The sequence below is a fragment of the Opisthorchis viverrini genome (assembly GCF_000715545.1).
Source record: "Opisthorchis viverrini unplaced genomic scaffold opera_v5_217, whole genome shotgun sequence".
In the NCBI taxonomy this organism is placed as follows: domain Eukaryota; kingdom Metazoa; phylum Platyhelminthes; class Trematoda; order Opisthorchiida; family Opisthorchiidae; genus Opisthorchis; species Opisthorchis viverrini.
Window position 1 is genome coordinate 816,357 of NW_008751876.1, and position 27,822 is coordinate 844,178.

Consider the following 27,822-nt stretch of genomic DNA (forward strand, 5'->3'; position numbering starts at 1 on the left):
TTCAGCAGTCTGCTCTACTTTGGCTATATTAATTAGTTATGAAAGCAGAGATCCCATAGAGACTGTATGTGAGCATACCGACATTAAATTCAAGCGGTAACCACAAAGTTCGGTTCGCTTCGATCATAAATAGCACTTCGTGTAAAATTTTCACCATGGTCGAACCACACGGTCGATTTCAAAAGCCCACCGTAGTCGCTGATACGAATCAAGTATTTTCTCGCTTTCCCGGTTTGGAATTTAAACGTCAATCTTTTCATTACCAACAAGAATAGGGTGAGTTTTCAACGTTTTTCCAGGGCTATAGCAGGCGTTGTTCCATTTTATTTGTTTGCAAAGGACACAGCAAATACTCAACTTGATGATGAACCCTCTGATCAGCCGAATGCTAAGGAAGTCTCCGAAAGGTTTCATTCTCGACATTTTTACCGACGAATTGGTTCGTCAGGTTTGATGGAGCAGGTTATGTCTCCGCCGTTAACCAGAATGCGCTTGACTAGTCAGTCAAACAGCCTTCATCGTGACATACGTCCAGAGGACTCGTTTTCTGAAGGTGCAGCTTACTCCGGTGAGTGCGTCACACCCGTGGCTGACTCGCAGCCTTTGTTGACCAGGGATGCGATGCAGTCTACCATGTTGGCTGAGCTTGTATTGCTGGCAATGCACAAAATAATCTGGCAGGCTCATGAAGTTGACCGACGCTTGTCCAGATTTTTGACGCAACTTCCAGACCCGTGGGCTGTAAGTCCTGTTTCTGTATGTTTGAGTTGATAGAAAAATATTAAAATGCTTTGGTGTTAACTGCAGGTCGTTTTCAGTCACCCACTACAGAACGCCCGCCGTTCTATTGTGACGCGAAGCATCCACCTTCGTTTCAACGTGTGCCACTAATGCAGTCAGGGCGTTCTATAAAAACACAAATCTGGACACGGTTGTGCAAGAGTTACTTTGAGAATATTTCACTGGCTGCAACTTCAGAGTTGCAACCCTCAACAAACCACATTTTTAATCATAGACACCATTTTCCAACGGAGCTTTAAAGATATGCTAAAGGTCCCAGAAAAATTCAGAAATTTTGCAACAAGTTGAATAAATTAAGCTTAAATTTTAAACAAGACCGCATGTGGAAGGAAAGTGTAATCAAATGTTTCATATTGACATCTGAAATACTTCATAGGATCATCTATAGTATGGGGCGTACTGACTGCCATCCTATTCGAATATCCTTCACTCAGTTCCTGAACGCACTCCTTGTGGCTTCGTTCAAGCCAAAGTTCAAACTCTAAGCTGGTATTCTCCGACAACATTTACTTTTTGGAGTCTTTTTCTGTGTGGAGACGAGTACCCTACAGTGATTCATTGATTGCGAGCAATAGCACGACCAACACAGAATACCGTTGCAAACGTTTTTTTAGATTTTGGTCCCAGTGATGAACTACCTAGGTGGCGTGTAATTTCAGGCGCACACCACTCTTAGGATTTCTGACATTCGAGTTCCGCACTACTGTGGATTCGGAAGCGGGAAATTAATATGGCCAGCTTTCCCTCACTTTTTTCAACCTTCACTCCCTCAAAGCTGGATGAAACGCTGTCTGCGGCAATGATTAATCATTATGAAAATGTACAGGAATGATGATGGTTCACATCCGTTCAATGGTGTTCGATCAGGTGGCCGTTGTTCCGTTCGCTGACCTTGACGATCAGCCTACAAGCGTTTCTTCACCAGTCGTGGAGGCACCAACATTGCGCGGATCAGTGATGTCCCCAAGATTGGTGACGAAATGCCTGCGGGCTAACTGACAAGCGACGAACAGGTCAACAAACACCTGATCAACTACTAGTTTATGGTACTGCTTCAACAAAGACAAAACGCACAGGAGCCAGAAGTTTTTGAAACACGTGGATCAGTCGTGGCCTTTTGTCCAGCACCAGGCTCACTTGGAACCTGTCTAAATCACTAATGTTGAGCGGGCAACTCTTCACCTATCATTTCCAGAGTTGAAACAGATGAACCATAAGCCGTTTACGCAGTCTGGTTAACCATTTTAAAACCACTTCACTCACCTTAATCTTGCATGATGGCCGCTTGTCTGGTCACTTGTCTTCTCGAATTTTATGTGCACTTTAGACTTATGAACAAGCAATAGCTTTCCTCCGTGACACCAATCAAACATGGGAAATGGTCAAGCCATATTTCTGGATGATCCAGCGATTTCTACGAATGATTTTGAACTCTGTGCAACAGGGAGTCGGCGCATTATTGCGTAAGTATGATAGTAGCACCACAAGAACTGATTTTAGTACCAAGATACTTTAAGCCTTGTTGGTAATGTGCCAGAATATTGGGAACTCGGATGAGTCTGTTGGCTGTTCATCAATCTGTTCACTGAGTTGGAAATTGACTTGCAAGTCAACTACCAACAAGTCAGCAAACAATTTTACGTCTTATTGAGAACATTACTCTAGCTATATTACCGTTTTCAGGTCGTATAATACGGCTTTCCCAGTGAATAGAACTCATCAGACATAAGACCCATCTGTGGATTTGAATCAAACTGCTAAGAAGAGAAATGTAAACAGCACCAAAAATGTGCACTGCATACCGATAGAACCTACATACTAAATCTACGGAAACCAGTTATTCCACGCAGCTGTTGCAATATTGATTTAATCCACTGCAGGATCGCAAGCTAAGCTCGTCTTCCAAAGCCTGTGTCAAGCCACTGTTCCGGCCTAAAATGACATCTCAGCAGCTTGCAGTCGTTATGATGGTCTGGAATAGTCCCATTGCCAATAAGGCACGGAACCAGCAGGATAACGGTGACCCTTTCGATAGCTCTTTCTCCGGATCAAATATATATATATATATATATATATATATATACGCATATGTGGAAGGAACTAAACTGATCAAAATAGCTGATAAAGTTGGCAGGAATTCGGTTGGTCACAGGATATCGGTAAATTATTGTCCGGCCAATCAAGAGTTTTCCTGTACACAAGTAGCTTCTGTATACAAAGTGTGGACCAATTGCAACCACACTAGAGAAAAGTCATTTATTTGAAGCTGCGGTATCCTAATTTATGCTTTTCAAGGTGGTTTAAGCAAGGTTGGAACATCTGGTTTGTATCTTATGTCAAACAGACTGTCCAAAACAGGACTAGTTACCTTGCACCACTGTCGTGTCAATACTACGGAAGGTAGACGCTGGAATATATGGTTTGACAGCTGCCTCATGTTCGACCAGTGTGGCCAGCAGATAACTGAATGAATGCTTGTGATAGTAAACAAATCAATCACTCTAAATGTTTTTGCGCATGTACACTGGCCTGGTTTGATTTGATCAGCAGTACTTCTTTTATCGCCAGAACCCTCGGGTTTGTGTTGCGCAACATGATTGTAAAGAGATTGATTGGGTCAACCCAATGACCAATGTCTACATTTTGGAAATTTTTTCTGCTGAACGTTCTACTGTGTATTCTATCTATTCTACCAAGGTGTCTTCGCAGCTTCAGGAGAACTCGTGGGATGTGTGAAGGTAAATAGATTAGATTCTCCAAGCTCAGCAGGGAGCCATAGGTTTATATTATGTCGGGAGATAAAATCACATAAGAAGTCAACTGCCTCGCACATAGGTACATTGATGAATAACGAACCAACGTCTGTTCGGCATTGTATCTACTCTGTTTTTGCCGAAAACATCTCACTGTAGACAACAATCGTTGTGTCCTGCTGGCGAGAAATGTTCCCTCTCTGGCTTACTTTTTCAGCCCTATCTGGAGAAAACGAAACCATTCGTGCTTTCGTGTTTCCTCTTATGCGGTTGGTAGTCGATTTAACGTGCAGTCGGCCGAAGTCAATGGATGACGATTATAGTGTTGAGGTAAGTTCTTGTCAACTGAAAAACGACTTCATATGAACTTGTGGAATTTGGAAAGTGTCTGTAAACAATGGAGTATTGTAAGGCTTGCTTAGGTGAGTTAGTACCTGGCTAACCGAGCTGAAACTATTTGGTTAGTGGATGAAAACTCGATTTGTTTGGACAATCAAAATGTGCGTCTCCTCAGAAGCTGCACTGCAAGGCCATTGAGTTCGATACAGTAAGTTCCGAGGTCGTCTTAATCAACTGATAATAAATAGAGCTTGTCGCGTTCTCGATGCATATTAAGAGGTATTCGAATGACATCGTCAGATAACTGTTTTGCTACTATGTTGCTTAAAGGAAGCACTCACTCATCATTAATCAGAGGCATCGCAAGACTACCACTTCAGTAGGTTAAATCTTTAATTACAGGGTGTCATACATCAGATGTTGCTCCGTGTAGAAATGACAGTACTTGGACCTCTCCTCTGGTTCAGATGTAACACCCTTTCAGTGCAAGCTGTCATGTCACATGAGGAAACCACAGGGGTTGAGATCTGCTAGGTAGCCCAAACCTAGACAGGAGCAGTCTAGATGGTGGGGATAGGTTTGAAACACCAACCTTCCGGTCAGTAAGTTAGAGCTTCAACCACTGAGCTGCCTCTCAGGGTCTATCAAATCTCTCACTTCCTGGTAATGTGACTGCACATATGTGGACCTAGTAAAGCATCAATTCTCCCCACTAAATATATATATATATATATATATATAACTCTGTGCTATTTATAAGGCTAACACACCAAAGAAACTTTATCTATCAAAGTACGAACATTAGCTATCTGTTTTTGTGGTTTTGGGCCTCAGTGATTTGTTACTGGCTGAAACGTTCTAGAAACAAGTCCGAATTCTGCTAGAAACCGATAAATAACTGATGTGCAACAGTGAAAAATAATCTGGTGTAAAAGGGATGAAACGGTTTTGTTCAAGTGTGCACAATGGAATATCTCCTTGAGTCGTGACCCGAACCTGATAAGTGTTAATTCACACCGCGAAGCAAGCCTCTTTACCCGATCGCTACTGAAGGAGACAGTTGTAACCAGATTGGTTCCAACTAGTCACATGCAGCCTTTGCTGTTATTGTAGGTTGCAACGCTGTGCAGTTCAGCTCAGCGGATTTTATTAATTACGCTTTGTACTAGCGGCGTATTTTGTCTCCTCAAGTTCAACATAGTGAGCGTACGATGAGCAAGTACAGCAAACACAACTGAAACATCTGTTCTGAGCAACCAGCAGCGCTGAATTATATCAGCATGTGTACGTCACTTTATCCATGCCAATTATTCGCTCAACATGCAACTCAGACCATCCGTGATACTTCAGTGTGGAATATCTGTCCATCGAGTACCAGCAAAGCACCGGCAATTGGTGGTTTTGAAACAAAGGATGTCCACACCAGCGCTTAATCCGGTCGTTATGGAGCTCAGACATGTTGAATGAACCATTTGGAATGTTTTAGGTTCCCCATAGATTTCCCCCATACATTATTTTGTTCCGAAATCACGAAAAGTCACTGACTGCGAAAATCTGAGCGCTTCATTATATGACGGATGAACTTGTGGACTTTGCAGTGTAAAATGTCGCCAGGCCACTTGAAAATTTGTATCGGTTTGCTTTAAAACTAAAAGTTCAGAAGTCGCATGGAGTAAAAACTACGTAGTGCTCTCTGTGACCCACAAAATGCTTCTGCAGGAGTAACCCCAGAGGTTGTAAGCTGGTGAGGATGGACGCATGAACCTACATTAAGCAGTAAGAAAAGCAGACCGCCCATTTGCGTTATTTCTTTGCACTTAATCAACATATGTAGCCATTTTTTCTCAAATTTGTGCACAACATTCCTCGTGTTTGATACTTTCTACATCCCAGTAAAATGCTAAGTGGTGTTTGGAGATCCAGCGTTGACTGAGCAATCCATCAACCTGCCTCTGCAACGGGCTTTCAAGACCAGAACCAATGCCGCAGACTTTGATGCAGGACGCGTAATATGCTTCGAAACTTTATGTCACCGAGTCTTTCCAGTCGGATTTTGTAGCAAAGTGATTAGGGTGCCGTAGGACTATGTTGCTCTGCAATGTTCCAGCATTAGACAAGCCCTTTTTTTCTAACCAGTCGAATCTCAAAAGCTCAACATGTGTCAAGACAGTAAACAACCTTTGTTCATTTTTCATCAGCTTTTGGACACGATTATACAACTGACACAGGAAACCTTGGAGGTTTGGGAAGCGAAGAAACCGTGGGAAGACATGGAGGTCCTCGTGCTGCATTTACTATTGATGTGGATCAACGAAGGAACATCATTCAAGTGCATCAATATTCTCCCCAATGCCCTAACTCGACTACACTACATTATAGATCGATATCCTGATAGGATGACCTTCCAGAAGGTAATGAATCAACCTTCATTTTGTGAATACTGTGCATAAGCCGGGCACCTGGGTTCGAATTCAATCCTACCGAATGAGCCGATATTAATCTGTTTTTCCCTCGACTGTGCCGATAACATTGCGTGTGACATTAAACCTTGTAGTCTTGGTACCCATTGGATGTCAGCGCATGTGGTTTGACACTGTGGACGATGTGACTGCAACAGGAAACCTCAGGCCCTGACTGAAAATGGGTCACCTTCTGAACCCCATATCAAGCACGTAGCTGATTTTGCATCTGGCAACGGTAGTGACGCTGGATTACTCGAGTGTACTGAACTGCCATTCCGATCAACCGGCAACTTCGACTTACTTAAACATACACGAGTAAATCCTGCAGTATAACCGACCAGATCGTTGATAACTAGCTGTGACCTGGCTCGCCTCTTCAAACTGCCTAGCGTCGTTCCGTGTTGCTTTGCATTCAGAGACAGGAGAAATGAAGCTCATGAAATCCTAACAAAAATAGGAAACAGATATTTCCGACGAGTTTTCAGTAACTGTTTAATAGTTGTAGGCTGGACTGCAAGCAATGACAACCACACGCGAAATGCTCCCAACTTAGAACCACCTCAACAAAGGGTCCGTTCTTCTCACCGATCAGAGTAGATGGGAGACCCCCATAAAGCCTACCTTTAGATAAACGCCACCCGACATTATAGTTTGTACACTCTGATCACTCAAGGTGGAGGGTCTGTCCACTGGCTTTGGATAGGCAGGCAAAAATGGTGGTTATGTGGAGTGCATGAAGGTTTCCTTTCAAGTATTTCCCGTCCAGACGTGAAACGCAAAATCATTTCAAGGCTTACCTGGGTTATTAGCTAAGCAATCAATTTCAAGTGCGCCAATGCTGTGTAACATATTCTTGGAGTGCTTTATTGGAGAGAATAAAATCATCGTGTCTTGTGTGTGGATATCATCCTAAATTAGTTGACTGTAACAAGAATAAACTTGACGTGTAGCCCATTGGAAAATCAATAGTTTTTTAATTAGAGGAGATGAAACTCACCCAGCTTGCGACTAAGTATTGTGAAGCTCACCTACATTAGGGAATTGCGGAACTAGTTGGAAAGTGTCACCTAAAAGTGGCTGATTACTATAAAGTAGGTTGTCGCACACTTCCTGCAGTCAACTGCAGTGTCTTTATTTAATAGTTGTGCCTAGTCCTTGGTTGAGAAAGCTGTTCCAAACGATGGCATTCAAGTTCGACGTCAGACTCAGCTTTTAACCCCAAGACGAGTTTTATCACCCTCTGTGATTGAATATTTTGTAACAAGATGGGGTTCTATTGCGCTTTAGAGTATTTCAAAACAACACTCAGCAGCCTATGTCGAACTTTCTTCAGGATTTTAATTTTCATGTTAACCTTTCCACCTATCCTGGAAAAAACCTCTGTCGCACTCTGTGCTCTACGAGGTCTGTTGGTTTAGAAGCAGACTCCAAACAGTAATGATGGGGGATATATCAGATTTACCAGAAATATCAGTAATGAGGATATATCAGAACTATTGAATAAGTCGTGAGAAGAAGCCATTTTCAGGCTTTCGCAGGAAAATTCGTACAAATTTTTAAATTCGGTTTCACGGGCAGACTTTAAAACGGTGGAATCTATTTCATTCCATTCCACATTAATTGGATGAGGCGGGCCTGGTCGAATGTTCACGGCAGTTATTTAAACCTTTATATTCGTCTTGTATGCCGGTAAACCAAGAGTGTAGGTGCAGCTTTTTGGTCGCGTGCACAGACTCACTTACCCAGGCCTTTACTCCCGGTCCATTCATTATAGTGCCTCTATGAACTTCAGAAACAATAAATGGATGACCCCATCATTGCACCTATGAAGCCTTCATTGTGATGTAATCCGACGAATTCTTCATGAGAACTGCTAAAGTTAGAAGGACGGATTCTTCATTTTTGCGTCCCATTAATAACATGCCCTGCAACATCAAAAAGCCCAGTATATCAGGGGTCTTTCATCAAACCTGACTAGCTTCAACTCGGAAGCTCATACTACAGCTTGATTCTCTTATCCACAGAAACAACGTGACAAGTGGCCACCCGGCTGTCCAAACTCTTAGCTAGAATATCGTTACCCTGGACAATCTCATTTCGCAGAAGTTTTGCCTCTCAGGGAAAGAGGTGGAATTNAAGTCTCACCGAATTCTGCATTTGGTGATGCTCAGCTTTGAGTGCCAGTGTAGGAGTGGCACTAATCTGCTCCACATTCTTTGCGATTGTCTCGTCAGAAACTTCTCGGGATTTGCTAGGAATGGTTGGACTGTGGTAAAGCGCTGTGTAGACAAGTAAGATATGGAGGCATTCTATCTTGCTACGTCTAAAGAAAGGTACTAAACAGTACTGTGAAAATTCAAAAACCTGTTCTCATGTAATGTCGGATGTGCGACGGGTATTTTTCATTCTGAGGTCATATGCACCAAAGTAACTAACGTCATATTAGGTGTAATAATTCGTGTAGTACGTAGTTGTTCTGGTAACTATTTGGAAAATACTTCAGTTGCTTCCTCGTATTTCTCCGATTTAAACTACATCGGCAAATGCTAAGTATGCTACACTCAGCCCATATATATATAATTAATCAACGAGAACTGTCAATTTATACGTCCAGCATTTTTCTCCTTTTTCATGAAAAAATCTATCAGCTTGGATTCATCCTCTATCGCTTGAATCACACCATCGATTACTGGGCACGCCTGAGTGACTTGGAAGTACTGGTCAAAGCAGCAGCCAGAGAGGACTTGAAGAACAGTGGGCGTCAGTTAGAATCGGAAAATACTGAAGTAACACCTTCAGGTTGTCCGGATGACCTAACGCTCACAAGTGCGGCTCCAGTCTTATATACGTTGTTAAAAAATTTCGGAGAAGTTCTCTGTTTACCCGACGGATTTTGTCAGTATTGTATCGAAGGTTTTGACCTTTGTAACAGAATTCAATCTTATAAAAAAGAGCACGAAGAAGAATGGACGGAATACATTGAAAATCGGGTAAGAAGGTTAATCGAGTTTCGGTCACCGTATATTTATTTCGGCAAACTCCAGTAATTTTATCATGCGACTGGCAATTCTTAAATGCTTTTATTGGAAGGGATGAGAAAACATGACGTGTGTGATAAGTGCTAACATTTTCAAGACTAGGTACCATACAGATCAGATGATGTTCTGTTCCGTTAGGTTGATTCTAAACGGTTACTTTGAATGGAGATACCCGACTGCCCGAGATTATGGATTCTGGGATTGGAATGCAATCAGAGCTAAAGCCTATAGGTAATAACCGCTGCTCAGGTGGTGCCGCTGCTGATAGCAGCAGTAAATATGATATTAGTGATGCAGAATATATTCCCGCATATCGTCTACCTTGACTCTTCATGTTAAAAAGATAGAGGTGATGATTAACGAACTGCCGTTTCGGAAGGTTGCTACCGGAGATTTGAGAAACTTCTTCTTTGCTACCAAAATAAGAATCTTCCAGAACGTGGTAACCATAAAGGTTGTTGGTGTGGATCTTGATTTAACCGCGCAAAAATTCATCATAGAATAAGCTTAATCTGGAAAAACTGTAAGCAGACGGTAAGTTTCAATGGAGACTAACGTGATATATTCAACCGTAGTGCAGATTGCAACTCCTAATACAAAGACTGTGAATCTAAGACTTTCGTATACAACTCAACGGAACATACCATACGGTATGCGTAAAATGACAGTTTTATTTCTGAGACATAATTTATTCAGGTATTTTCAGGCGCAGTGTGGTGAGGCAGTAATTTGGCATACCTATGTACCGCTACTTCTACTGCATAAACAGACAAGTCATGCGAAAATGAGGACTTCGGCCAAAACTTTTTTTTATTTTATCCACTTTTTTATTTACCCAATTGAATGCAAGTTTCAGCATAGTGATGTTTTGGTGGAAACACCAAACCTCAGCGATTCTGAAGTACGTCGAATGATATTCGGGAGAAATAACTCACCATCGATAGATGAACTGACCACACTGCGTAGGTTGCGCTGGCTTGGCCACGTGTTGCGTATGCTAGTCGACCGACTTCCACGAAAGGCTCTTTCTGCAAAACCACTTGAAGGGTGGAAAAGAGCCAGAGGCGGTCAAACAGTTACTTGGGAACAAAGTATAAAAGCCAGTACCAGCAAACTCAGCTGCGCTGGTCATTGCCTTCTTCCTGGATGGGGACCCCGAGGCGGGCCGTATCAATGGTTAGAGATATTGTCAGACATGGCCTAGTCGCGCCCTCAATGGCGATCATGCATCCAAGCTATTGTCTTCAATGCATAGCTCTCTTCCCAATCCCCTCACTTAACAGTCCACATTCAGTGCCGTATTTACGCATTAATTTATCAACTCCCGCCTCCAATGCGCACCCCACCTCTCCGAATCATCGGTGAACGAAACAGTGGCAGCTACAACCATTGTACAACAAGTACGCGGTTATTACAGGTGACAATGATAGTGATGTGTTAGTTTGGTCCCATCGAGAAAAAGGCATCAACTGATCAGCTAAGGGTATGGGATTGAAATTCTTCTGAGTAAATATATTACAACGTCCAGATCGATGGCTTACAGTTAGGATTCCCATTTGAGAAGCCAATATGGTGGAAACATTGGTAGTTCGGGTGAGTATATTGGTTGGTTGATCAGGTGGCTGTTGACCTGTTCGCCGGGCTTGGCAAATGACTTGCAAACGTTTCGTCACCATACCAGGAGATATCATCGACTGCGTACTGGTGATGTCTTCTCCTATGGTAACGAAACATCTGCAGGCGAATTACCAAGCTAGGCTGAGCCAGAGCTTTCAAAGTCTCAGGTGAGGCCTAATCATTATGAGTAACTGATGCATTGCTTTGATTAACCACTACTTGCAAACTTTCGTCACCATACCAGGAGATATCATCGACTGCGTACTGGTGATGTCTTCTCCTATGGTAACGAAACATCTGCAGGCGAATTACCAAGCTAGGCTGAGCCAGAGCTTTCAAAGTCTCAGGTGAGGCCTAATCATTATGAGTAACTGATGCATTGCTTTGATTAACCACTGGTTCCTTCTCAAACTTAACTGATAATATGCTATTTTCAATCCCTCACAGCTTAGACCAGTTGTCGAAGCGTATACAACACAGTACATCATGAATATCATATCTGAACAGACCATTCTGTGTGCACTGGCAAACGATGAGCTCATTAAATCTCGGCGCTATCGACGCTTCAGCGAAGACAAGTTAGCAATGGAATTGTCACAAAATTTGCCCGTGGTTTGTGAATACAAAACCCAAACACCTGACTCGCGGTACAAGTCCGAGAATGCCAGTGCGTCAACTACAGAAAGTTCTCTGGGTGATCAAACTGATTCTGTCTCGCCTGGATTCAGACACAAGCTAGTGGCTTTGTCTGGAAGATGGGGAGAAAGGAGCTCATCTTTGTGGGAAATCGAATCACTCAAAGAGCAGACGTATAACCTGCCTTCTGACGACTGTCGAGTGAACTATTCGAAATGGCTATCAATTCTCTATCAGCTTACTTGCGTTTCTCCTTATTCACCATGGTTCACAGGGTGAGTTCATAAACATGTGGGATGGTGAAGTTTAGGAATAAAAGGAACCTAACAAACGAGCCTCACATGCCTGTAATTAACTATTAATTATCTCAAACTTAGCATACTCTAGGTCGTCCTCTTTGGTGATTCTCTTTAGATCCGCATAACTATCACTTCATTCTCCATCCTAACACATTCAATTGTCTGATGAGTCCCAGAGAGATGAGATCCGTAGTAGACTGTAAAACAGACTCCTCCAAACTTAAAAGATGTTTGGCATCGGGAGAAAATACTTTGCTTACATATGCCGTCACAAATAGACTGGACCTATGCTGATGTGATGTCTTACGTGTATTCGCGATCCACTGAGCTGTATCAGGGCTATTCCGTGTGACATCCACTGAGTCTCTCATAGCAGGTTAGTTAATGGTTAAAAGTCTAGTGAACACAGTTTCCCGGCCCCGCAGGCTTGGGATTGAAAAATGGATGCCGAATCGTTCTGTGAATAATTGCAATGGACGTCTGTTTTCCGCCACATTTTTGCAGCCCTGCGGTCAGGCTTCTGTCCCAAAGCTTTGGTCGAGTACCTTAATTGTCCCCATGTCTATATCTGGATGCCCTGGTAGTATCCCAGCCCAAGTACAACCATGACACCTTCAACCAAAAGTTCTTCCATACAATATCGGCTGTCGCATGGGCTACCTTACTTGTTGCATACAGCAGGGATGGTAGGCGAAAACATGCTACTGTTAATGCCTCCCCTTTCACAAGTTTACGCATTCCAACTTTTACGGTAGCCCACACAAATATGAACTCTCCCTGCAGATTCTAGCACAAGGACTGACCGCCTTATTCGCCATGCGTTTCGCTTAGCTGAAGCATCTGTGTTCAGCTTCAGTAACAATCCTAAGCGATTTGAATGTGTTTTTTTAGACTGTCCTTAATTTTTGCAGAATGAAGCACACAGGACAAAAAGTGGCTCTTGCTCTTAAGCCGGATTCCATCTGCATTTATCCATACTGTCCGTTAGAAACAAGGATAGAGGGCGTAAGTACTGTGAGTGAACTCATTGGCCCCTTGCTCTCTTCCAGGTTTCGGCTGCGCACCTCTGGTGATGCGGCATCTCTACTTGATAGGATTTCCGTTGGTATTGGCCTCTAAGAGGTTCGTTTTGTAACGTCTGTGAGAGTCTGTGAGGTTTGTGTCGTCTGTGTGAGGTCCATCGCCCCAAACGAACGTAGGTCTGAATCTGTTCAATTTCCTATGACGTCCTAGATGCTATTTTACGTCGAGCTAAAAGCTCGAACATCGCTGTGGTTGGTGGGGGAACGGACACCCAGACGCTGCTGAGGCCCAATCGGATGATCGTCTTTGGTTGGATACGAGACATACGGACAACGGAAATTGTCCACTTTAGATGTGTGCCGTTGCAGTGCCGATTTCGATCACGCGATGGCCACAGACGAACTATCCCGAATCCAAACAGACCACATCACCGTCAGTTAGCGGTGGCGAGGATTGATCACTGCCTGTCGCTCCTTCGGAATGTCATCATGGATTCCGATAATGAACTTGTGTGATGCTATTTTTCATTACGCTTTTCAGACCTAGGCAGAACGCACACACCTCGCTTAGACATCAAGAAGCAGGTGAACCCAGAAATCAAAGGAACCTGTTAGAAATGACTCCTCAAACGCTTGACAAATTGATGGTAACTGCTACAGTACTACTCAAAGCCGCAACTTCCGTCTGCGGTACAACTCGGCAACCCTCATCCAGACATTGAATCTCTGATAGAACTGTGACTCTTCTAGAGCCCCTGCGATAGAATCCTCTAGGGCGTAACCAAAACTAAACTAGGCCTATCATCTGACACAAGATAAAACTGAGTGGCCGTGCAGACCGAGAAGCTTAGTGAACCAGAAGAGTCGAAGAAATGGAGTGTGTGAAAAACACTTGAAACGTCCGCAGACTGTTCCACTTGATTCATTCGGCTGGTCCTTCAAAGCTATTGTCAGCAAAACTCTCAGGGGCTGGAATAGCTCTCTGATTTCCAGCATCAAAGAACGTCTGAACTGCTGAGCACAGTCTTCTGAACATCAGTTCATCACTTGCCACCTTCAATCCACAATCCTCACCTTCAACAGAAGGGTGAGTGCGAACATGGAACCCCTGCAAGACAATGTGTTCTTCTTGGGCCACACCAACTGATTTACTCACAATGGCTATTCTAACCAGTTGCGTCATTCGCCTTACGTGACCGAACTTTTTGGTTTTTGTGAATCCGCTTGCTTCTAAGCGACCTAGTCAAACCATATCGCATGGACACCTGTTGAAGTGTGACTGAAACTTTATGCGTACAGAGTTTTATGCAGTTCTACATTTCCGTTTAGTGCTAAGATCATTTTATACATTATTCATTATCATTTGAGGTCTCAAGATATCTCCCTTTGCTTTAGTCTTGGTGTCGTTTCGATCGATGAAGTGAAAGATAAAACACCACTCCGGAAGAAAATAATTAACATGTGAAGATCTAGCATTATCATCGGAATTGTATGCGCTGTATGTATTTACAGATTCGGTACAATAAGCCATTGGCGCTTGGCCCAACTGGAAACCTCGTGTCGTGTTCGCCCGAAATTGGAACCAAATGTTTACTTCGACCCACATCTTAGCGCTAGCTCAGCACGCGACGGGTTGAGCATAGAAGAACTGTTGACACGTGGAAAACGACTATCCAGAACCTCTATTGTGGCCGTGGAAATAAGTTGCGATGATTCCGAATTAATTAATTCGTCAACAACAGGAGCGGTGGACGAGCTGTGTGAGAAGCATTTACATTCTCCAGATCAGTGGAACAAAGTGATGCGTGCCATTTCAGTTCAACGACGGCTGAACCACATTTTGGCTCAGTATGCTTCTAAGGTCTCTAGAGGGGACGACGAAGTTGGTGAAGAAGACTGGGAAGCACTTAGCACTACAAGACTGTCCGAAGATTACACTCCAGGCTCGGAACTACAGTCAGTCGAGTCTGTTACGAATCGTGCAAAAGTGTCCGAAGATTTTCAAGCGCAAGCAATTCGTAAAGAGTAAGCTATATGGGATACAAGTTGGTTTTCATTTGATCATTTAGAGTTTGTTTATCGCTGATCAGTCATTTCAACAAGTCACACTACCACTCGATCTTGGAAGGCCCTGAAAAGGTTGCTCATGGTAACCAAAGCGTTGATCGGATCTTGTTATTCCACTACGGTGTGCTTTGACCTTAAAAATTCCGAATTATACACCATATCCAATCCTAGTTTGACTGCAAATCTTTAAGTCAAACACTAATTGTGGACATTGCAATCGACAATTCAGAAGCAAATGCATTTAACTGAGACATTCGATCAGGCGGAAGGTGATTTTACTATAGACGAATCCTCAACGGAATTAGTTGTAAACTGCTACATCCCCTGATCGAGTTAAAAATGATTGGCACAAAATATCCCCATGCAGCAAAACTCCAAGTAACTCGTTAGCCTAGCATGGCATTCACATCGAAATTCGTAATCGAATTCTCAGCGTGCAGTGCAACTGAAGCGGAGTACCTTGAAATAATTCCATAATCATAAAAGTAGAATGGGTCTTTAATCCGGGAAAAGCAGTCCAGTGCATGTTTCATTCTGGCTGATCAGACGGATGATGTATAACCCACCGTGTCACTTTGCTAAACAATTTTCTCCTCTTATCCAAGCACCACGCCGCTCCCAATTATAACTGCATGCATGGCGTACCCGAACCATAAAGACATATTTTTTCAGCCTGTACCTTAAACCTGACTAGTTGGTAGCAGAGAAGTGAATTTCCCCAAATTTTTACGATATTCGTGGAGAACCTGGTGAGCACCGAGCCGCTACGTCACGGATTTGAAGGTCACAATGTTGTTGGTCCTGAAAAGTAATCCACCACTTATCCTGTCTTGCTTGGAAGCAGACAACTGGATGTGGCAGGATCAATCGTGATTCAGTGAAGCTGAAAAGCTTAGAGGATTGCTCTTTAGGACTAAATGCATACTGTTTCTATATTTACTATCTCCATATCCAAGTTTTCTTGGTCTGATCTTTATCAGTTCCCGCCTGGGAACTCCCAAATGCTAGGAATGTCTATCTTACCAATTTCAATTTCCAGCTTCCTAAGAAAATTTTTCGGATGAGATGGAGGAAAAAAGTACTCCGAGGTTTCAGTAACTTTGCATTTGGTACACTTTACGTATTTATGATTCGAAGAAACCAGGTCAATAGAGCCTCCACTGCACATGGAATAATCGACAAGAAAATCCTTAATTTCCTGTGTGTTTGCTTCATACCTAGGACTCGCAGGCATGCTGTCTTCGAGTTGCCACCCGACTTGTTAGACTCTGAACGCCTCAAACGGGATTCAGACGTAAGCTCGGAGTCAGGTATCTCTTCTTTGCACAAACCCTCGCTGTCACTTTATACTCCAAGAGGGTCGACAACGCTCACATCAGGTGCCCGAGTCCCATCACAGCCACATTTTGCAGCACCTCAAGGATCCCCATCTCTGCTTCCATCCAAGAAGGATATAGTAATTGGTGTGGAAGCCCAGTTGGTTACTGCCCTGGATGTGATTGCTGGGAAATTTATAGCTACGAAAACGTACGTGCTGTTTGAGGGATTCGCAACTTATCAAGGTCAACCCCAAGTCCTATGGCAGCTGAACAACCCCAACGGCCAGACGTTTGTTGCCATAGCATCGCAACCTACAAATGACAAATATCTTCCCAGTCCACAGTCGGAAGGGGGTAAGCTTCTAATTTCGACTGGGATGGCCTTTCATTCTTTGCTGTTGTGATCTATGGTGAACGTTTACGAGGTTGTCCTGTGGTTTTCTGTAAGTTACCAAATGACTGACATTTTTAGCATATATCCACATCCGGAGCACTGACCAAAACCCAACTTCGTTTCTATCACTACTTTTTGAAAACCAAGCAATTTATTGTTTATTATTGTTTGCTATAGTCTTGTGTGACAGACAGACAGACAGATAGACAGACAGACAGACAGACAGACAGACAGACAGACAGACAGACAGACAGACAGACAGACAGACAGACAAACAAATAAACAAACAAACAAACAGACAGACAGACAGGCAGAAAGACAGACAGACAGGCAGACAGACAGATATACAGACGGACAGACAAAATTCCTACTCTTTTACTGTCCTAATATAATTAGCATCGTCATACGGAGGATGTAGTGTGCTTATGTTAGGTTGTAGAAACTACTTAGTTTAACAGTAGTCTGGGTTTTAGCAAAATGAATTTTGAGTTTCCGGTACCTATCTTAGCAGAGTCAAAGTAAGCAGGAAACGACAGGTAGGGTTACAAAGACTTCGTGCAGTATGTCGACAATCCCACACTAGAATGATTCTAGAACATGATGCACTTTCTCATATCACACCATTATTCACTAAGCTTCTCTGTCAGATTAGCAACTCATCCAGGGGTTTTGGTGCTCGACCTCTTCATTTGATTCACTTTGGTGACCAAAGTCAACAACAATACCGGGTTTGTTTCGAAATACCCTGACAAATTCCGTGAAATCAAGGACATGCATTCATGCTGTAGTTTTGCGCTGCTGTCACACAGCTAGAAGAGGACAGTCACAAGAAATGGTACGAATCGGGTGCTAAATGTGGCTGATAATACCACAGCATCTAAACCAGTGGGCTGATGTGGCTGAACTTCAGGAAACCAAGACATGACAGATCATTGGATAGATTGACATGCTGTGCGCATGAAGAAGAACTAATGCGTAAGCACTAAAGGTGGCAATAGCGTACATGGGACTGGTGGAGTTCAGCATAAACTTCTAGCAGTTCTGTCAGAGGTATATGATAAAAACAGCAAATGCGTGTACTGATGCTGGCCCCCTATTTCAGGGTTTGCGCGCGAAACAAAAGTACAGGTGAACAGGACAGCACCATTTTCATCGGCAAATTATTTCACAACGTTCTTGGTTGCTGTCCCCAATGATTACACCTATCGTAAAAACATTGCAAAAACGAACATTTTTAGCGGTTCACTACGTGCTCGGTTTCTCATACAGGAGGAACACTATAGCGGGAGTGCGCTTTCAGAAATGATGTGCAAAGATTGTTTGAGTATAGCACACAAAAAATGGCTTACCGAAAATGTCGGATGAATGTCTAAAATGGGGAACTGACCGCAGGCTGGCACTAGTTTAAAGGTCACACAAGAGGTGTCTCGAACACAGAGGATGTGAGAGGAGCTATGATGACCTCGGTCATTAACGACAACACAGATCAAACGGTCAGTGACCGAGTTTTGAGTATCTAGTATCTACTTCGGTTTGATGCATTACAAGAACTTTTGTACTGACTCTGCAATTTTCCTAAATCCAGGTAGAGGTGTAGAGTGTAAACGTAGTCTGCACCCAGAGAGACAGTTGAAAACTTGTGTTCTAGTTGCAGTTTGAGGATAACCGGAGAAGTGAAAAGCCACAAATGGTGACTTATCACAGCTCTCTAGGTTTCTGCGTGAGATTTATGTATTCTACTCACTTTTAGTTGAAAAATTGAGACAGAATTTGATCAATAAAAACTTTGCTCCAAATAATTTTGTATTCCACCATCAGCCATGTGCACACAACATCTGGTTTATTCGAGTACGTCCTTATTGTATACGGTGCAAAAAACTTCGGATGCGATCCTTCGCTTCAGGATGCTAATTATTGTCTGATTTACAACTTTCGCTTTGCCAGTCAAGTTATTTCGCGTGGACATGTGATTTAGAAACTCTAAGTATTCTTGTAGATAGTCGGTTAAACAAGTCACCATCGCTGTTTCAGCTACCTAGTACCCGTCGTGATTTCGGTCGTGTCTTGAGGTGGAAATACCCACAAAATGTGCATAAGGATGGGCCAAAATATACTTCACGTGTCTTGTTATGGCTCAACAAATCACAGGCATCTAAGAAGCTAAGTCTCATACGAGACTGCATAGAGAACCCATTAGCACCCATCCTTCAAGTCATTCTTTGAGATGACAGATATGGAGTTAATTTATCGCATGTGGGTGGTAAGTTGCCCCATATCTGTGATAAGTGTATGATCTTTCAGTTTATTCAAGATCAGGATGTAGAGCAGCCCCCACATTTACTCTCTCTTTTATTGGTAGACTTCTCTGTCAAAGTTAAATGATACACCTAATGCATGGGTGGGTTAGGTGTGTTATGCAGATTCGGTGTCCAGCTGTGGAAGACACACAGAGGTGCATAAAAACTAGTCTTTCTTGTTTGCCAAATCGGAGAAGACAGATTTGTGGAATTGTTGTCCAGAAGGAGCTGTCTTGCATACATCTTTTCAGCTTTCGAGGTTTGTTGGACTCCATTCTCCTCACTGAACAAAGACAAACCGCCGAAGGCAACCACTAGCAAATGCAAATACTTCTTTTCGAACTAATACCGAACAATTTATTTAGATCATAAAACAAGATGTTTGTCGGACTTTGTGAGTAAACATATCTTTTCTTCTTCAACCAGGGGAAAATACCAAATCAGTTCAGGTGCCACTGTAATAAACTCACTCATTACCACGCACGTCAAAAATAAGGTTTTTCCCATAATCAGCCAGATACCTGCCGTTTGTCAGCGGTCTGTGAGAGATCCAGTGTCATCAGTTGTTGAATCCATCAGGAAGCGTCTACTCAATCCTAATTTCTGTGTTCAAGCTGTGAGACTGCAGTCAGATGATCAGTTCTACAAAACAGTCCGTGATTGTTGCAGCACATTCACTAACTTTTGTTAAGAAATTTGGTTTTTCGATCCAGGGATATTCAACCGTTTTGTCTTCCTCGTCTCAGCGTACTTTTTATTTCTACTGCTGTGTCAACTCATAGATAATTTACTTCATTGCAAGAATAAAAGAGTTTAAGTGAGAGAATGCGCACAGGTCACACTTACGGATGGAAGGATAAAGGAACTTTACGGCAAGGCAGATGAAGGCATGAGCTCGGTGTCTTTGCATCTATCCACGTCACCACAAGTGCAAGTAGACTTGCAAACGGTCCATGAGAGACAACGGTGGTACCCACTTTTAGTCCAAAATGCAAACTTAAATTTCATCATGCACAACTAGCTAGATTTTTACCTGTCGCAGGCCTGCCACACAACCACCCATATATATACATATAGATATTTTAATTTTAAAATCTTTCAGATTAAGTGCGTTGTTAGCATCTCGCAACTTGTGTATGCTTATTATCCTGATAAAATGGCGTCGAGTTATGAACTTGCCACGTAGATCCTTCAACTCGAAAATAGTCGTTCCAGTCTCGCCTCTGCATTCTATACTACTGTACGGTTTTTGGCTTGGAACTTTAGTTTTATTGAACCCTGGTCGATGAAATCTCCCACGAACCTGTCCTGTTGCCTAAATACACATTTTATTTGGACAAGCTGCTTCCGGCACGCACATAAATATACTTGGATAGTTTAGTATATTACACTAGTTATAAGTATCGCTTTTAACACATAAAAACAATGAGTGAGCTGTCACCGAGCAACCATAATTGTAGGTCCCATCACTCTTCTCCTCGGACAAACGCAACTTTTCCACACTTCTGCTTAACCACATTCTCATCTCTTCCAGGTTCAAAACTCGTAAGATGTGCGTTTCCAATTTCCAAAGTACGGGAAATTCACTTGCGTCGATACAACCTACGTCGATCAGCGATCGAGATATTTCTTCTGACCAACCTGAATTATATGTTCAACTTTGATGTGAAGGTATATATTTTATTTTGTGTCTGGACATGTTACACCGTGTGTATTTTTCAATCGCAAAGATACGAGCATTTTTTCGGAAATTTTACTTTGTAAGTGAAACCAATCTATGCTGGAAAGCTAAGAAGCATTGTACAGCTGTTTACTCCTTACTGGAATGTACATCTCACAAAACTTCAGGGAGTTTCGAATCTGCGCCATCCTGGCTAGTATTGTGACGCCTAATGGTTCGGTTGTGGGTTCTAGACTCCCTGGAGCTACATGAGGTACGCACTGCTGGTGAGTCCCACTAAGAAAAAAACTTCACAGTGCTTCTCAGTTTTTCAGCAGAGGTTTGCCTCATATACTAAGCGAGATTTCTCATGGAATCCCCAACTCTCCTCACACTATCAACAATATGAGCACTCGCTTTTTCTCCAGTGAAAAATTTAACCTCATTCGTTTTAGTTAGACGTCTACTCTTGAGAGGAAAAGCAAGGACCTCAAAACTGATTGCCGAATTTAAACAAACACGCTATTTTTATCATGAACAATCGACCAAAATAGATTATTTTTGCTTCATCTCTTACTTGAGGGCACTCGCGCTTTGCAATTCATAAAAACGTGCTATATCTTTACAGGGAAGCAAGTTTCTTAATCCGTACTGCTATCGCCCGGAAAGTACACCCTCAATTCACTGAATAGCTGGTATAATTTTTGGGCATTGGTTCTTATGCTAGCAAGACTGTTTTGATTCACATTTTGTCAATGCTGAGGAACGCAGCTGCTTCGATCTCTGCATTTTGTATTTGCAGTAGGAAACAGAAAGCGTCCAAGAGCGACGTGATTTTCTTTGGTTCGACGCTTCAAGCTAGAACCTTCACAATGGTAGGTTTGGTTAAACACCTAAACTGATGGATAAGCGAAACCAATCAGTAAAGTAGCCGAATAGTCGTGGCCAACGGCATGCGGCGGGCGCACAGGACTTTTCACATTTTGTAACTAGCCCAGAGGAAGTAGTTGTTCGTGATTCTCGGACACCTTCCATCTATGAACTCCTCAGCAGTGCAACCAGCCAACATGTGACCAAGCATTGTGAATTTCGTGAGTGAAGGACGAGGATGGCTACATTCTCACTGTGGATTAACCGCACTCCTGATCCGCCAGTCGTGGCCGAACGGTTATGTTCAACCACTCGTCGAGAGATCTTAGATTCCAATCCCCCTTAATGGGAGGCGCACTTCTGAATGACGAAACAGCTGTGAAGTGCTTCATATTTTCCAGTATGGACTAACCGTACTTCCAAGACAAAAACTCAATTGGAAACGCTCCGCTTGTGCTTAAAAAGTTCCTTTCTTGGCACTGGAATCCAGATTCCTTCCTAACGGGACAAATCAGAAGTAAATATCCTTGATCATGCCTGAGTTTGGACCTCTGAGCACACTGGGAGCACATAATATTTACAGCTGAATGAACGGACTAAATTTACTGTTCCAAAAAAAGCGAAATGCTTGTCCTCCACTATACAGATAAAGTGAACCATTCGGAATACGCATACCAGGACAACAGAAAAACTGGCTGGTTCGACAGTGAAGGTTCACTCTTCCCATCCAGTGGTGTGAGCACATGAGGAGATTTTGTAGGCAAATTTACGAAGAAAGCATGCCTCGAACTGAGTTCTTCTGTAGCAGCAATAGTGTCACCAGACACCATTGTGGAATGTGATTATCTGGTATGGTAGTCGGATATGACCTTGAGTCGTGTTTAGATCATGATTTCAATATTGATTGCGGAGATTATGGTACGCCGTTAATTTACATCAAATTCAGGTAATCGTTAATGAGGCGACCAAAAGAGTAGGTTTCAGCTGATCGAGCCTTAGATCATGGATTAATGAATCGGTTCCAACTTACAATCTTGGGAGAATCTTCAGTAATTGAAATACTGATTTAAATATTTACAAGATCAGTATTAGAAGAGACTGCACAGAACATTTGACGTGCAAATGTGAGAGAAAATATTTAGCAGGGAGAAAATATTAGCAGTAATTTACTGCTATAATTTTGGCGGAGATTAGCAGCAAGTACAGCTTCGACAGCAGCTTCGACACAATCAAACAGGTATCAGTCAGCAAACATCACCCTGAAGGCTATCCTAGTTGAGATGTGTATCGGAATTCTAGAGTTCAAAGGTCGATGTGATATGGACGAATAAAATTAAATGTATTTCCGAAATTTCGGTGCAAACGGTCTGCAGGCAACGAGAAAGCACGCAAATCAAACATTTCTTGTTGGTAGTGGAAGAGATCCTTGAGATTCCAATAGAAATTTTGACATTTTAGTGAAGTCAATCTACGGGTAAAAGCCGAGAAAGACGAGATTCTTACTACAAACTTTAAAATTCCCTCGCATTTCCAAAAATGTGTGAATAGTTCCGGGGAAAATCAAAATCCGCCACAAATTAAGTTTTAATCATTGTTCGAAAAGCCAGTCAACATATGGGATCATGTGATGCTTATCCTGTGATTCGAAGACGAGCGGTGTTACATATTACTAAAGTGCGAGGTAGCCACACTGTTGATCAGCGGCTCGTTATTGAATGGTTAGGTGTTCAAACAGAAATCCAGAATGTCCTGGGTTCGAGGCATCCTCTAGTTTTGCGAGATACGCGCTGCAATGATTCTAAATGAGGATGAAACAACTGTACATTGCCACTGCTTGCTGCTACGGAATAGCTTCACTCACACAACAAACTCTCCATTGAAAATATTTATTTGTTTTATCAGGCAAAGTAATTCCGTCTGTTATGCATTTGTGACTTCCACTCTCAGGTAAAATGTTGCGAGAATTTCTAATGCATTATGGTGGGAAACCTAGTACCAGTATAATGTTGGTGATTACTCGTGTACGGCTTCATAACATTTACATACATTATTTTTGGCAGGCGTCAACTAATCCCTGGAAACACGCACTAGCCGATTTGTGCACAGTCATTTGAATTCCTCATCCACGTTATTCTGAATATTTTCAGGTACGAAACAAAGTATTTTGTGGCTTGGTCAAGCTTTGCTCACCAAAGCAAAATGTGTCAAGTGGTCGATCACCTCGTGAAGTGTTCGAATCTTCTGGACTGGCTCAAGTAAGTCAGAATCGCTTTTGTGTGATAATTCGCTAAGCTCACATTCTATGCAGCCACTCATCCGTTTACTACCTCAAAAGGGATGGTCTTGAAGCCAGTTGATCAACCACTTTTTGCTTTCAGCGATCAAAGGGGTGTGTCAGTCTCAGTCTATCCTAACCATTTTTCTTGCTTACTTCTTGTCTTTGTTGTTCTTATCCACATTAAGAAGGCGCAAAATAAACGAGGGTGAGGTCCCTGTGTTCCTCATTTTTCCATCAGCCTATCGGTTGACAATGAGGCCGGAAGCATCCTCTGAGCGAAGGCTTGAAGGTGATCGTTCGTTTAAATTTACTAAAATCCACAAATTTTGGTGGTACCATGGCAAGCGAAACACTTCTTTGCGGGAGTATACACGATGGTAGTGACGTCCTTAAAAATACCGCGCTGTACGGGCTTGTAATCGCCGTGCTTGTCTGGTTACCTCGGGGATACTAAGAGGCCAAGAGTACCGAATACTGTAAGCAGGTGTCATCTGATTTAGCTGCAAAAAGACTGGTGGGATCTACTTGTCCGTGAATCTTCGAATCCATCCGGAAAATATTTGCGGCGCAATGCGGAAGCCACGATGGCGGCATAAACAGCCAATAGCAATGGGATTACTTAGCGCATCACCTACCGACCATTCATCGAAGCACCCAGTGCCTGAGAAGGAGTGGACACAGTCGCACTTGTCCAGACAGCGCGGTTCGTTTGACTTGGTCAGAAGATCAGGCAAAACAATGCAAACACTCCAAACAAACAACATTCGACCGAAGCAAGCAGCTTTTAGTACGTTTACTTCTGTGTGCGAGTCAGAAGGTGAATCACCGAAGTCACGTGTTCACTGGGTGTTCTCATTTCCAGCATCACAGATATATTTGCATCAAATGCGGTTAGCAGTTGGAGATCTTTAATCATGCCTCCCAGATAACCATTATCCGTAGTCGCTGCCAGTAGAGTATACCTTGGGCGTATGACCGACACCACTCAGACACAAATTGAAAAGCATACAATCATGTAGCTCACAGTCAGTTCTCGTTTGAACCGACTGGCCACGACGTAGCGTTGTAGCGCATTTTCTCAAACCGAAAATAGGACTACTTCAGGTATACCATCAGTCACATCAGAAAAGTTTGGTCAGGCTCGCCTATTCACTGCTTGCCTAATAGTACCAAATGGTGTAATAATTGTAGTGTCCTAGCTAATGAGATGGCGGAAATATCCAGGTTGGTCGACCTGACCACACTGAGCTGTGGCATAAGTGGTTTGATTCGCTTTGATCCATACGCATCCTCATACTTTGCTGACCGTTTGAGGGAGAAATAAGCCCGTGTTGATAAACATAGTTACCAAATCTAGGTCCAACCACTAAAAAATTGAACAATAAGCAGGAGTTCATTTAATTGACCCTTCTTTCTAAGCTTACCTGGTGACGAGCGACTTAGGTCTTTCAAAACTGACTGCATTTGGATAACCTATTTGGAATTCCCTCCACACTTCCAGAATGTTTGGGTTCACAATATTGACAAGTAATACAATGTTTACCGGCGGAAACTGTCGTTCAAAGAAAATACCTTCTTTAGGAAAATATTCCTTTCAGCACGTACCCTTGCACTGCAGTCTTGTTTGCCAACAAAACCTCAGGAGGCCCAAAGCAAATATCTTTACTTTTTTCACGCTAGCTGTTTCAACTTCACCCCTAGGTATATCAGTCGATTTTCGGCCTAGAACTATTCTTCCCGTTGTACAAAACAATACGCTATGCTTGAGCATCAGCGTCTTCTCTTCGCGTTATTCGTTCGCTTCAGCTAGGGATTTTACAATCGGGTCGATTTTAAAAGAAAATTACGAAAATCTCTGTTGGTTTCAGACGTGAATAAGCCCTTACACAGTGTGCGATCCTGTGCTAAGGCCGTCAAAGCAAGGATTAGGTTACTTAGCCTAAACGCACGATCTAGGTGTCCTATCTGACAGGTAACGTGTAGTCTAATTCATCTCATCAAGGTCAGTAATAATTGCGGCGAAACCGAATTCTACGAACTTCACCTGCGTTTGTTCAGTAGTCGCAATTGGGCAGTGAACAATATATTGAATTGGAGTTGGGCAGACAGTATAGATAGGTAGGCCGTGTTTCTATAGGAAATTAACAGTAAACTGTGAGGAGAAATAAGGGAAGGCTTACGGCTAGATTGAACCTTGGGCAGTTAGCAACACAGGATGGCACACGAAGGGCAGTTTGCTATCGGACAAATTAAGCGGGAAAATTGTTGTTCAGTTCAAAGTGGGACAAAATTTCAACAACAAGTCCAGAAATAAATGTAAACAAATCGTCTATAGAAAACGGTTGAGGTAGAGTCAGCGTTGTATAAAATAGAACGGTTCAGTCTTGAAACTTGAGTAGTCACGGAAGGGTGATGAACTAGCCTGAGGAATAGGGAAACAAATAATTACGTCACGTAATTAACACACAGTATGATCGGACTCAGATGCAAAACTAGAGATTGGATACACTGACCGAGTGTTTAGCTTTCACGGTACTGTTGGTATGATAGATATTCAACATCGATATTCATCCGTAACACGAGTTTTTCCTGAAGAGTTTACGTAAAAATGATTAATCCAATTTATCGGATATCTTCGCAGCCTGAATACAAGGAATTCAAAGTTAATACGATGTCAGAATACCCTCGCATATGCTCATGGCGTGTGAATCACTATGCAATNTTCAGACGTGAATAAGCCCTTACACAGTGTGCGATCCTGTGCTAAGGCCGTGATCTCAAAGCAAGGATTAGGTTACTTAGCCTAAACGCACGATCTAGGTGTCCTATCTGACAGGTAACGTGTAGTCTAATTCATCAACGGACGGTCAGTAATAATTGCGGCGAAACCGAATTCTACGAACTTCACCTGCGTTTGTTCAGTAGTCGCAATTGGGCAGTGAACAATATATTGAATTGGAGTTGGGCAGACAGTATAGATAGGTAGGCCGTGTTTCTATAGGAAATTAACAGTAAACTGTGAGGAGAAATAAGGGAAGGCTTACGGCTAGATTGAACCTTGGGCAGTTAGCAACACAGGATGGCACACGAAGGGCAGTTTGCTATCGGACAAATTAAGCGGGAAAATTGTTCAGTTCAAAGTGGAACAAAATTTCAACAAGTCCATGGATAAATGTAAACAAATCGTCTATAGAAATGGTTGTGGTAGAGTCGGCTTTGTATAAAATAGAACGGTTCAGTCTTGAAACTTGAGTAGTCACGGAAGGGTGATGAACTAGCCTGAGGAATAGGGAAACAAATAATTACGTCACGTAATTAACACACAGTATGATCGGACTCAGATGCAAAACTAGAGATTGGATACACTGACCGAGTGTTTAGCTTTCACGGTACTGTTGGTATGATAGATATTCAACATCGATATTCATCCGTAACACGAGTTTTTCCTGAAGAGTTTACGTAAAAATGATTAATCCAATTTATCGGATATCTTCGCAGCCTGAATACAAGGAATTCAAAGTTAATACGATGTCAGAATACCCTCGCATATGCTCATGGCGTGTGAATCACTATGCAATCACGATCGAAAGTTTGTCCACCAAAGTGGACAGATAATTGATAGATCAAGAATGACCTTTCGCAGTAGATACTGTATACACCGTATCCCAGTCCACAGTCCGGAAGACAAGGCGAATTCAGATGAGGACTAGCATGCAAGGAACGGAAATTGCGAAAAAAATGCTGCCTCTACAAAATGAGCAGGAACAGTGCATTCCTGTAGTTTGACTTAATCCCCAACCTATTTGCGTGAACAAACAAATTCCGGTAATGATCGTGATTTCCCAGTTAGCCCATGACATCTGAAGGATAGCGATGAAAACATCCGTCGGGTAACTAGCCGACAAGTTCAAACTTGGTTTATGCGGGTAAAGGGAGCGTAAATAATTTGTTGTTTCATCGGAAAACATTT

At 42.6% G+C, this 27,822-nt stretch overlaps 2 protein-coding genes across 2 annotated transcripts in view; one reads left to right on the plus strand and one right to left on the minus strand.

The window, feature by feature from the left end:
• The window catches only part of T265_08457 (hypothetical protein), a gene marked incomplete at both ends in the record, with an annotated part of 134,808 nt that overhangs the window by 88,167 nt on the left and 18,819 nt on the right, over positions 1-27,822 (plus strand). Inside the window, 10 exons of the mRNA XM_009174264.1 lie at positions 340-741; positions 2,129-2,264; positions 3,772-3,884; positions 6,092-6,304; positions 9,004-9,345; positions 11,458-11,921; positions 14,480-14,992; positions 16,256-16,707; positions 20,579-20,715; positions 23,722-23,829. Coding sequence (XP_009172528.1) covers positions 340-741; positions 2,129-2,264; positions 3,772-3,884; positions 6,092-6,304; positions 9,004-9,345; positions 11,458-11,921; positions 14,480-14,992; positions 16,256-16,707; positions 20,579-20,715; positions 23,722-23,829 — 2,880 coding nt within the window. The remainder of the gene's footprint in view (positions 1-339; positions 742-2,128; positions 2,265-3,771; positions 3,885-6,091; positions 6,305-9,003; positions 9,346-11,457; positions 11,922-14,479; positions 14,993-16,255; positions 16,708-20,578; positions 20,716-23,721; positions 23,830-27,822) is intronic.
• The window catches only part of T265_08458 (hypothetical protein), a gene marked incomplete at both ends in the record, with an annotated part of 70,167 nt that overhangs the window by 25,958 nt on the left and 16,387 nt on the right, over positions 1-27,822 (minus strand). The window contains one exon of the mRNA XM_009174265.1: positions 8,501-8,634. Within this exon, the coding sequence (XP_009172529.1) occupies positions 8,501-8,634 (134 nt within the window). The remainder of the gene's footprint in view (positions 1-8,500; positions 8,635-27,822) is intronic.